The following is a 12,827-nucleotide window of genomic DNA, read 5'->3' as shown; positions in this document are numbered from 1 at the left end:
CCCCCCCCCCCCCCCCCCCCCCCCCCCCCCCCCCCCGCCGAGGGCACGCTCACCCTGTGAGAAGGTGAGCCACCGTGGGTTGCCCGCTCCCCTCCAGCTGTGTCTGAGAGGGGAGAGGAGAGAATTGTCTAGCTCCTCCACGCGAGGCGGGGGGGCGGCGGGGGGGCATCTTCACTTACTTCCCTATTGAACAATTCTGGGCAACAGTTTCAATTCAGATGAAAACCTCGAGCCAGTTGGGTGATTGGCTACATCGCAGGCTCCCCTTCGGGTTTTTGCTCTTTCTCTCTGTCCTGCCAGCGGGTTTAGCCTATACACGATTGTCTTCTGTCCCGCTAGCCTCTGATGATGGTGCAAATTTAGTTATTTATTTATAAAGATTTTATTTATTTATTTTGAGAGAGATACAGGGAGAGGGAGAGAGCACAAGCAGGGGGAGGGGCAGAGGGAGAAGCAGATTCCCCACTGAGCAGGGGGCCTGTCCAGGGGCTTGATCCCAGGACCTTGAGATCATGACACCAGCCCACTGAGCCACCCAGGTGCCCTGACGTACACATTTAAAAGCCTATCCTGGTTTCTTTCATCAGCGGAGTAACTGGGCCCCAAGGCCAGTCTGGGAGCCTTTGGCTTTGTGCCATCCCCTGGGAGATCCTTTAGCTCCCCTGGAAACTCTGCTCCTCCCCTTTAAGCTTTCCCACAAGTGTAGCTGTAATCAATCCCCCCTTCCTCCTTGCTGCCCTGGTATTTGATGCTTATCACTATCAGGACACATTTTGACTTTTTTGCTCATCGTGAGTGAAGTTTTTCTACCACATTTTAAATTCCTCCAAGATAGAGATGGCGTCCTACTCTCTTTGCATCTTCTGCACCAGGCATTGCCACTGAAGCACAGCTAGTGCACACAATGCATGTCAGTCCTGCCAAGCACTATCCTCTTCTCCATTTTTTAAAAATTAAAAAAAAAGTTTTCTTATTTAATTTATCTCTACACCCAAGGTGGGGCTTGAACTCACAACCCCGAGATCAATTGTCACTCACTCTATTGACTGAGCCAGACAGGCAACCCCTTCTACTCCGTTTTGAACTTCCAGAATGACAGAAGTCCCGGGAACCCAGATCTGCGCTCACCTTCGCTTAATGGCAGCCTTGGGTAGACCTGGTCAGACTCTGGGATCCAGTGCTCATCATCTTGGTAATTCAGGACAATTCACTAATCTCTGTGAATCCCAGTTGTCTTCCTTTAAAAAATTAAAATCAAACCAACCACCTCTCTTTCAGAGTTGTCTTGGGGGATTAAATGAGATGAGAAATGTAAACCTCCTTTGATGTAGTAGAGGCTTCATAAGTTGCTTCTGTAATTTTTTATTAAAAGCTGGGCATGGTATTTGTAGGAATCTGACCATAGCATAAAATCACTCTTTCTTTCTTTCCCCTGAAGTTAAATTTCCTGAGCATTCAGAGCCTAGTGGTTTATTTTCAGAGAACAGACCATCCTACAGTTGGAGTACATTTTAGGGAGGGCCTAATCCTTCCTGCTCTCCCCCTCCCTCGCAATTGGGTGGGCCCAGGAACAGATCTCGGTCTCCATCTTTTGATTTTTCAGACATGGCCTTGGCCTTGAGCACGTAGACAGCCTGCACCATGAATTTCAGAACCTCAGTTGTTAGTTGACTGCTTCTGCTGTGTCCACCTTGACCTTCCTACAAGCTGCAGGGGCACTGGGCTTCAGCCAGATGTCCTGCCTCAGAATCCTGTGGCTCTTCCCTGGGGGAATCTTCAAGTCAACAGACAGTTGATTGATTGTTCAGCTTTCATTTTGAAGAAGCTGAGATGGGCAATGGCTGGAAAAGTACCCTTGAAGAGTCTGAATTCTGGCAAACTAGATCTTGCTAAGAGAGTGTTGCAATTGGGTCTTGGTGCACAGGACAGGCTGACCAGATTTGGTATGACAGTCTTGGTGTGTGAGGCAGAAATTGGGGCTCATTTTTGGCTTTGTCTCTAACTCTGCCTCCCCCAGGCCACTAGCTCTAATTCCATCTGAGTGGAAAAGGGAGAGTAATAAATACACCCCTCTCCTTTGTTTTTGGAGGAGGGAGAATGTTTTAATGAGAAACAACACATTTAAGTCTGCCATATTCTGCCAGTATCTTGTTAGATTTATCTTACATAAACATTGCACATATTGTAATCTGTTTCTTTTTTTTAAAGATTTTATTTATTTATTCATGAGAGACAGAGAGAGAGAAAGGGAGAAGCAGGCTCCCCGCTGAGCAGGGAGCCTCACACGGGACTCGATCCCAGTGCCCTGGGATAATGACCTGAGCCAAAGGCAGACGCTTAACCATCTGAGCCACCCAGGCGCCCTGTAATCTGTTTCTTAATGAAATTGTTACCTGGCATTTTATTTGACAGCATAAAGTTCATTTGGTTTTGCTCCACTCTTATTATTCAACTTCTTATTCCTTCATTCATAATTGCGTATCATCTGCTGAAGACCAAGGCAGGATTCCTCTAGGAATCCTTGGGACTGGAGACATGCCCCCCCCCCTTTTTTTGTAAAGATTTTATTTATTTGTCAGGTAGAGAGAGAGTGAGAGAACAAGAGCACAAGCAGTGGGAGCGGCAGGCAGAGGGAGAAGCAGGCTCCCGACTGAGCAGGGAGCCCGATGCGGGGCTCGATCCCAGGACCCTGGGATCATGACCTGAGCCGAAGGCAGATGCTTAACTGACTGAGCCACCCAGGCACAGAGATGCCTTTTAAGCGATACCAGACCTTAGTGGAAGCACACCCAGGAGACTGGGTGAGGCAGGAGATAGTGCCTGACGGTCAGTAGGGGTCAGGATTCATGAGCACAGCAGCCTCTGCGGAAATATCAAGAGAGGAAGCCCGAGTCTTAGTTTAGTCCAATTAGGACCACACACTATATACAATGGGAATTAAAAGCACAACGGTTAGGGACAAAATTGCCACGTACACCTGGAGATAAAATGATTGCCCTGACACAGAGTAATAACACCAGGAATAATAGCTAATCTTTTTGGAATACTTAGTATGTGCCAGGCACTGTTCTAAGCACTGCATGAGTTAACTAAGTTAATCTTAGTTGATCTTTTAGAGAGATACAGGCACTATTACCATTTTTATGTTACCGACGAGGACGGTGCTAAGACATAGCAGTTTAGTGACTTGCCCACGATCACCCAGGCAGAGTGTATCAGCAGCAGGCTGGGATCAGCACAGACCATCACAGAAGACATCCGGGAGGGTTTGAGTTTTAATCTGACTCTTTCATAAGGCAATGTAATGGTGTAATTGGACTCCTGGCCCATTCATCCTGGGAGCTTAGAAAGGTGGTCTAAACCAGAGATGTCCACCCAGTCTCTCCAGCCTCCAACCTCCTTTGTTTGCCAGGGAGTCACTTTAAAATCTGAACATGTGAAGTGATCTTTGACAGCATTTACCATATTCTGAGTCCTGGAATAGGGCCAGAGGAAGGCGGATGGTGCTGAATTCCCTTGAGCCAGGGTTCAGGCCCCAAGGGGACCCATGGTCTAACGCCCCTGTCTGTTCTCTTGTGTCCAGGCTATGTCCAGGCCTGCCGAGCCCTGATGATAGCAGCCTCAGTCCTGGGGCTGCCCGCCATTCTCCTGCTGCTGACGGTTCTCCCCTGCATTCGAATGGGCCAGGAGCCTGGTGTGGCCAAGTACAGGCGGGCCCAGCTGGCTGGCGTTCTGCTCATTCTGCTGGGTAAGACAGCTTTCTATAGAGCACTCCATCTTTGAGTGAACCTGATGAATCTCAGGTCTTGCTGCTGCTTCCTTGAGTTCAGGAGGCATGTGAAAGGCAGTCAGGCATACCCACCCGGGAAGAGCCCCCCCATAATGTGTATCTCTTTATGTTTCATGGGTAGTTGATGCAGAGGGATAAGTAATGTCTGCGGGGGTCACTGGACATGAAAAAAAACGTTAAAAAGCAAAAGGAAAAAAGTGGATATACTTAAGAGAGAGACCAGGGGACAGGAGAGAGTAACACAGTGGCTCTCCACTCAGGCTTCGCAGTGGAATCTCTTTCTTGGGAATACCTCTCTCCAGACCCCAGCATTTGGAATTACTGGGCATCAGGCCAAGCAAAGATATTTTTTGGAAGCTGCCAGGTGATTCTTTTTTTTTTTTAACATTTTTAAAAAAATTTATTCATTAGAGAGAGAGAAAGAGCACACAAGCAGGGGTAGAGGCAGAGGGAGGGGGAGAAGCAGACTCTCCACTGAGCTGGGAGCCCGACGTGGGGCCCGATTCTAGGACCTGGTGATCATAACCTGAGCCGAAGGCTTAACCATCTGAGCCACCCAGGCGCCCCATTCCAGATGATTCTTATGTGTAGCTACAATTGAGAACTTCATTTAATGTATAAAGAAAGAGTAGAGAAAGAGGAGGGCAAGAGAAAAGATGTTGAGTGTGGTAGATCGCTAGTGATGATGCAGTTATTTTATTTTATTTATTATATTTTTAAGTAATCTCTACACCTAATGTGGGACTCAAACTCATAACCCCGAGACCAAGGGTCACATGCTCCACCGACTGAGCCAGCCAGGTATCCCTTAATCTTTTATTCGGTAAGGATTCATGGAGCATCTGCTGAGTGCCAGGCATCATGATTGGCACTGGGGACACTGGGGGAAGAAGGCGGTCTCTGCTTTGAGTGGACTTGGACATCTCGATAGAGTGTGGCATGTGCTCATTTAAAAAAGGTGCACAGGGTGTGCACACGCATAGGAAGGAGCCTAAGCCAGGCTGGAGGAGTTTCCCAGAGCAGAGGACCGCAGTGATGAGTGTTGAACGTGGAAGAGAAGGTAGTCAGATCATGGGTTGGAGGGGGGTGGGGGAATAGCCCAGGCCAAGGAAATGGCACGTGCTTGTTCAGTTTTCCTAGTTTCTCCTGCACACAGAGGGCTTGATTTAACAACCTAGGGTGGATCCTTCTAGCTCTGCTCTCTTCAGTGATTTCATTTCTCTCTACTTTTTTTCTTGAATGCTAATTCCACTAGCGCATTCTAAATCCTAATAGGAGCCATGAATTTTAAGAGCAGCTCTTGTTGCAAAGTGCACTGATATGTTGGTGAGCAGCAACGGGTCTGCCTATGGGTTAGACATCAAGTCCGGTTCTCCTGAGACAAGGAATTCCCATCCCCAAACTGGTATCAGACTATATGTTGAAGGGGAAGGGTCAGGGTTCTATGCGGGTCAGTGCCACTTAGTAATGGTCACCTGCAGTGACATCGGTGAGGTAAGGGGACATGAGGGGCAGGGGTGCCGTTTCGCAAAGGGATGGAGGTTTTCAGGGACTTGTGAAGCCACAGAGAATTCAGAGGAGGGGCTTGTGTAGGTGTGTGTGGGGTTGGGTAATGGGAGTGAAAAGACCAGAGGGCCACCTGTCATTTCCGGAGAAGAATCTGGGCATGGACATTTTGGTTCCAGGCACAAAGAATCTATGTGGGAGTGCCACATGGAACACAGGCTCAGTATCAGGTGATCCATCTAACTCACAGGGTCCTCTGTTACATTGCTTTTTGGAGATCAGATCTTTACATTCAAATTCCCTTTCCAACAGTTAGACCAAAGCTCTACAGGTAAATTGGAATCCAGGTGGAAACCCTTCTCATCCTAGGCGGTTGCCATTGTTACCTGCCTCCCATTCTTACAGAAGCCCCAGAAGGCTCTCTCTGTCTCCGAGGATGCCAGACCCAACGGGTGAATCTGTTGTGTTAGGTGTTCATTTTTAGAAATTCTGGCCTTCCATATGAGAGTCATAGGATATCCACTAAGAGAATACATTAAAACAAAACAAAACAAAAACCTCAAACCCTGTGGGAAAAGAAGATATAAAGCAGTATATATAGACAAATTGGTATTTAAAAAAATCCTAAAAACAAGTGAATCGTCCAGGTGAGTTGTTTGAAACTTCGTAGCTGAATTAAAGCTTTTCTTTATCTTTGTTGAGTGGGTTGGTTGGAATATGTGGACAGAGTCCTAGAGAGGAATGGGAGGCGGGGCCGGTAGTGGTGGGAGTCCCTCAGTCCCCTGTTACTTGCCTGGAGTGAAAACCTGGAGGCGCGTTGAGGGATTGGACTCTTCCAGAGCTGCTGCAGCCTTCTGGCCACTTGTTTATTAGGTTGGAGTGAGGATGCCACCCCTTGCCCTCTTGTAGCTTTGAATTTCCAGAGTTAACCTGCTGCCTCTTTGATGGCTCCTGTCAGGTTTATTTCTCAGTGGGTCACCGCTTGCCTTCAGGTTGGATGTTGTTTTGACTGGACTGAGCTCGCTCTGGAAATGCAATGCTCATTGTCTCAATTGTGGCACCTGCTGGTCCCCTCTGGGTCTTCTCTGAAGCCCAGTGCCTCGGTTCCCCTGTTGTCAGTGGGTGGGAGGAGCTAGAGAGAAGACTCCCTTTGTGTTGCTCCGGATTGGCTTCTGACGCTCTCCCTGGAGAAGCCAGTGCTGGGCTCCTGTTGGATCCTGGGGGTCACCAGGGATGCCCCAGCTGAGGTGTGGTGGCTGACCAAAGGGGACCAGGCAGCACTGGGGTTTTGGGGCCTGGGAACTGGAAACAATACTGAAGCTAATCTGGGTATGGAAACTGTAAGCACTATTAATTAAAGTCAGTTCTTCCTGACCCTGAAAATTTTTATTTTTCCAAAAGCTTAAAAAAAATTATGTCTGTTGTACAACAGCTTTATCTTCTCAATAGTCTTAAGTTTAATGGTGTGAGGATTTGGTCCTGCTTTGGGGGGAAGGAATGGGAGCCTGATGTAGCCGACTTCTCAGATCTAGGATGGATCCCAGTAAATCTCATCTGTGGCTTTTCAAGAGCCCCTACCAAGGCAGGAGGTGCCTATGCCTTGAGCTGCCTTATCTTATCACTGGGCGTCAGACCAACTGTACTGAATCTTGGATCTGCCACTTTCCAGCTGTGTGAATTAGGGCAGTTACTTAATGTCTCTGACCCTTTACTTGAAATGAGGCAATAATGCTTATATCTGAGGTTGGTAAGAATATTGAAAAGGAGGTATGCAAGTTATTTAGCCTGGTGTCTGGCACATAGTAAGTGCTCCACAAATGGTTGCTATTATCATTGCTGTTATTGGTTAGAGGAAATAGAGAGCTAACCCCGAGGGCAGTTGGGTATTCTTTTGATCATATCTCATTCCTGTGGGGTAATCTCCACACATGGCACTGGTCAAGAGAGTCAGTGAGCTGTTCCTGGAAATGCTAGGTTGCATCCTGGCCTAATGGAGATATTTCCATTGTTTACATTGTAAAAACCAGAGTGTAGATCACAAATAGTTGGAGTTTTTTGCCTATTCCATTATAAGAAGTCACATCAAACTACCCAGCTAAAAACGGTCAGGCTTAGTTCCGATTTGATCTCATTCTCACCTCATTGTAACTTAGAAAGTACTTGATTTGGGTGTTTCTTGGAGAGACGGCGTAGGGAATGGTAGGAGAGGAAGTGTATATTCCTTCCTAAGTGGGGTCCTGTCGTTTTCTCTCCTCCTCTTAAAAAAATATGGCCCCAGGAATTGTATTTGTATTAGAAAAAAAGTTGTTTTAACTTGGAACTTACAGGTTAATAATGGAATTGTAGTAGGGTGTGTGCTACGTGGGAGAGATTGAGCTTGTCATGCACACAGAATCAGATGTCCTAGGAGAGGTCACCCTTGGGTGTGGAGTAAACAGTGATACCCTTAATCCTGGGGTCTTAAGAGAATAGATGGAAAAAGTCTTTCTCTAAACTCATTAGCTTTATACAAACAAGCCCATGATGTAAATCAAATTTCATAGGGGTAGTGGAATGGTTGTGGTACCTTTAGTATGGTTGTGACTTAAAATGACAGTTATCAGTAAAATTGGAAGAATTAACTGCTTTTTATGAGGTCTCTTGCATCTCTAAGTTCTGTGATTAGAAAAAAAATTAACAAATAACCACGGGACTGGCTTTTAAAAAAGGTTATGGGAAAAAAAAGATAATGAATTATGAAATAGAAATAAAAGGAAAAAATGTTGAAAGCAGGCCAGGAAAATAATGTAGTCAAATGTTCCATTGGCTTGATGATTGTTTTAAATATTAGATCTTCATAAAAGTCATTGTGTAAGAAGAGTATGTCCTTTGGCAGCTATGTTTTCTTAAGTCAAAATTTAGAGAATCACAAATTAAAAAAAAAGAAAATAAAATTTTTCTAGATTCAAATTTGTAAGGACACAACAAATGAATATGACTCCAACAGCTCGTTAGAAATCTCATTACTTGTTGCCTTGGGTTAATTGGTACAAAGCTAAAGTTAGTTGCTATTTCGATCATATGTTATAATAGCATCAGTTATAGAAGGCAGCAATAAGTGCATTGTCAAATGTTTAAATGGAGGGAGATTTAAAAAATAGTTTTTATTGTGGAAAATTTCATACATACCCAAAAGTAGAAGTAGTAGTATAACCCAAACTCATTCTCGATAATGATGAACTCATAGCCAATCTATTTCATCTATGTACTTCTTTTCTTCCAGTCCCCAGAATTTTTTTGAAGCAAAGCTCAGATACAACATCAAGGAAGATTTTTTTCCAGTATTACTTCTGTCATTCAGAGTAATTTATGTGATTTTAATGGAAATCTTGCTTTGTGCTAGAAATAATGCTCTTAAAAGTACTGTCAGTTCTTAGTTCTGAAAGTGACAAAGCCTGAAAACAGTGGTATTCATTGGAAGAAGGAAGAAATGTCAGAGTCTTGTGCTCTTCTGCCTTTTTGGGCCTCTGTCAGTCTTTCCGTCTCTCTCTAAATTGTTGCCTTCGAAGTCAAACACATGTTTACTAATTTTATTTAACTTCATCACATTTATTTAACTATGTTACTATGTGTCATCTAATCCCTAAAGAAATTAAAAGCTGCAAGTACCTTTCATTGCTCTAAAATTGCCTTTCCAACTATTTTCTGTGTTTGGCTACATCAGGATCATTGTTAACTTTTAATAAGGCTGTATTCTGTCTACTAATGAACACATTGTATTACATTATTTGAAACTTACCAAAAGAGGCAAACAATTTTATTCCCTGAAGAGCAGGGATTTCTATTTGTGAGAGCACCAAGTCTGGAGAAATCTGTATCTACACAGTGAAGCCTTCTTCCCTGCTCTCCTCCACCTCCTCCTCCTTTTCTTCTTCTTCTTCTTTTTTTTTTTTAGCTAAGTATGCCCCCAATTTTCACTTTCTGCTCCCTTCCAAATGACAGATTCCTTGCCCCCCCTTGTAAAATTAACTATTTCATCTTTGGAAGGTAGAAGAGGAGAAATAGATTGAAAAATCTGAGTGTTAAAATTCTTCTGTTAGAGACTTACTTTAAAAATACATTCTGATGACATGAAAAGAAAAGCAACGAAAATTCTCTTTTTCTTCATTTTTCTTTACCTATGGGTAACTGTGACTTTTTTAGAAAAGCATTTTCTTTATTTTCTCCAAGTAATTGGGAGAACCATTATAAACTCTGTGTGTGTGTGTGTGTGTGTGTGTGTGTGTGTGTGTGTGTGTCTGCAAATAGAAATAAATCTAGCAGGCCTTCTATGTCATGAAGAAAGTCAAATGTTATTGCTATTGTTTTATTAACATTTCACATCTTTTAGTTAAGTAATAGTTTAACTTGCATTTTAACTTTACTGATGAAAACATCCCCCTTTCCCTTCAAACCACGCTGACATTGAGTAAATTCTTCTTTTTTGGTTTCTAAACATTCTTCATTCTGAGTTCATTTGAAGGTCACTGTTTCCAGCGAACCTCTCATTTCCCTTCATGTTGTGTGGTGGACTGTCATCTTTTAGTGGTTTTGATGTGGCTCATCTTTGAGAGCCACAGGAATTCACCCAGAGTTCATTTATCTACTAGGAAATAATGTGACCCTGCTGGCACTCATTTGCCTTGTTTTGCATGGATTATAAAAGAAGGAAATCTTTAATGAGGTAAATCATGAGCTTGTAACTTTAAATGTGTTAAAGTTACATTACAGTTTTATGATTTGGGAAGTCAGTTTTGATGTGTTTGAAGTGGAAAGTAGACTTGAAATGAGACTGTCTCTCATCCATCCATCCATCCACCCATCCATTCATCCAGTCCTCTAGGTTCATTATGTAGGAGTTTAGACATTTTCCTGATGTTTCCTTTTTCTAGTGAATTACATTGGAATAAAATCTAACAAAATCCCTAAAACAATCGAAATCAAGGCTGATGATTATTTTTGGAATATTGAGCCTGATTCTTTCCCCACGTGAAGATACTCGTATTATTTTGTTTAGAAAGAGGGGAAGAACTAGGCAATTTCTTATTTTATTTTATATATATAAAGTATCTATAAAATATACATCTTTATTTTATAAAATCTACACCAAATCTGCATTTGAGTTAGGTTTACATGAAGTGTGGGGAACACTTGTGCATGTATATGTGTTGTATGTAAAAATACGAAGCAACTGAAAAATATAACTTAATTTGAACCATAAGCTGTTTTGAAACCAGGCTAATTGTTTATGGGAAAGATCGGTTGAATTGAACCAAATCAGTTGTCTGGGAAATCAAATTTTTTTTTTTCCCTATGGAATTCAGCTATTCCCTCCCCACCTTTTCCTTCTAATGAAGCTTGGGCATTTGGAAACCCTTGCTACGTTGCTGTTTTGCTCAAGCAGAATGAGTGCCCACTTTGGGGGTCTAGGGGTGTGTAGCTGGATTGTGTATTGATATGAAGAATCTAGAGCAGTTCTCCCTGGCTGAAACACTCTAGAAGAGTTTCTGTTTCTTGTCCTGACACAGGAAAAGACTTTTTCTTCTCCTCTTTCTTTGTGTCTTGCTGAGGGTATGACTCTGACAGTAGCCAAGCCGTTCTTGGTGAGGGCTGCATTTGGAATGTGTGGCTGGAGGAGGAGAGAAAAAGCCTTTTCTCCTGTGTCTCAGGTGTTCGAGGCCCTGGGCTGGAAAGGGAAGATTCCATTGACACTGGTCTTGAGAACACTACTCACAGAAGGACAACATATCGTCTCATGGTATCTCATACAAACATATTACAGAGGCTGCCGTGATTGTTCTTACTCTTTAAGAAAAAATGAAGCTATTAACATACGGATAGATTTTAGCTTCTTAGATAGTCTATAAAAACTCCTGAAATATGTGAGTAGTTCACAATTAATGGAGTGAATTTAGGCTGTTAGAAAGCCAATTTGAGAGACTCAAAACCCCCAAATTAACTTTCTTCCCTCTGACTTCTACTAGGGATCTGTGCTTTTTTATATAATAGGAATCACATCTATTTAAGTGTATGGGGTAGGCTTAGTCTGTTGTTAACAAGAGCCTGTTACAAGCTACACAAAGGCAGTGAGGGGGCTAAAGAGGTCTTTCAAAGTGGGTGAGACTTAAATCTTTTCTTCAGTTTAGAACTAATGTATGAGGCTGTTAGATTTGAGTACTTATGTTTGAGGAAAAATTATGTGTCTTCTCTGTGGGCATAGAGGTAAGTCAGAAAATAACTTCGTGTGAATAGAAATCAGAAACGCTTGCTGAGTTGAAAGTGACAAGGATACTCCAGGTAGCAAACATCGCAGTGCCCTGCCTTGAGTTTGTTGAAAGCTTTATGGCTAATGATGGGCAACCTCATTATTATTATTTTCTTGATCTGCCAACTTTAGTGTGTCATCCCAATTTAAAGCTTCGAGTAAAATTTCTTTCCTGCTTGTAGCTGTGAGAAATCAGATGATACCAAAGGAAGCTGTGGAGTTACTTTGTCTGGAGTTGTGTTGTTCAGCGCATTAGCCACTAGCCACCTGGGGTTATTTAAATTTTAATTAATTAATATTCAAAACACAGTTTTTTGATCTCACTAGCCTCATGAGAAACATTTAAAAGCCCCCGTCGCTTGTGACTACCCTACTTGACAATGCTGGTGTAGAGGTTTAAAATTTTTTGTAAAGTTTTCATAGGCTCCTGACTGTCCTTGTTTTGCTACTCTGCTTAGGAGGAGGGGAAGAACTAAATGATACAGAAGCTATTTCTTATCCTACTCTTTAAAATCTAAGCCAAGTCTGAAAGTTAGACTGGTTGGTGGAAGACCATAAAATTCCACCATTGTGACTCATCACCACAGATATCATCACCATAAAATCTTTGCATGAGTAAATTCTTTCACTCCAAGTATCATTTGTTTGTGTGATTGTGAACAGTGTAACACGAACTCAGACTCGTGGCCAATACTTGACTGATGTCTGGCAACATCCACCACAGCAAGAGAATTCTCAGAGCTTCTTCAAGGTCTTTGTAATGGGAATTGACCAAATTGAAAAAATAGAGTGGAAAAATCAAGTGGGCATCATTTCATTTCTCATTTCCGAATACATCAGGCCGTCTAGTCATTGAGCTGGTATACACTGAGCACACGCTATGTGCCTCACAGTGAGTTAAACCTCGGCTTTACAGACGTAAGTAGGACATGGCCCCTTCCTTCAAGGAACTGAGTTTGGAATGGGAAATAGGCATGTAAGGAGGTAATTATAACACAATTAGGTAAGCATAATCATAGAATTATAAGTAAAGATATGTAAAGTGAAGATACGTAAGTAAACACAAATGCCTCTTTTTTGGCTTCAATGATTCATTTCTGGGCTTTTACTTTGGAGTTCTTTGGTGTCTGGCACCTGCTGGAAAAATAGGGACCTAGTAGTTTGACGCATCCCCTGTCCGCGCAGCTCTCCCCTGTCTCCGCAGCTCTCCGTGCCTGGTCACAGCTCTCCCCTGTCCCCGCAGCTCTC

The 12,827-nt window shown here is 43.1% G+C and overlaps 1 protein-coding gene across 1 annotated transcript in view; it reads left to right on the top strand.

The window, feature by feature from the left end:
- The window catches only part of CLDN11 (claudin 11), a 15,135-nt gene that overhangs the window by 932 nt on the left and 1,376 nt on the right, over positions 1 to 12,827 (top strand). Inside the window, exon 2 of the mRNA XM_025869634.2 lies at positions 3,584 to 3,748. Within this exon, the coding sequence (XP_025725419.1) occupies positions 3,584 to 3,748 (165 nt within the window). The remainder of the gene's footprint in view (positions 1 to 3,583; positions 3,749 to 12,827) is intronic.

The sequence above is a fragment of the Callorhinus ursinus genome, unplaced genomic scaffold, assembly GCF_003265705.2.
Source record: "Callorhinus ursinus isolate GAN/ISIS: 27379988/994484 unplaced genomic scaffold, GSC_fseal_2.0 scaffold1, whole genome shotgun sequence".
NCBI lineage: Eukaryota > Metazoa > Chordata > Mammalia > Carnivora > Otariidae > Callorhinus > Callorhinus ursinus.
Note: the sequence above shows the minus strand (reverse complement) of the source record. Positions and strands in the feature narration are given on the sequence as shown.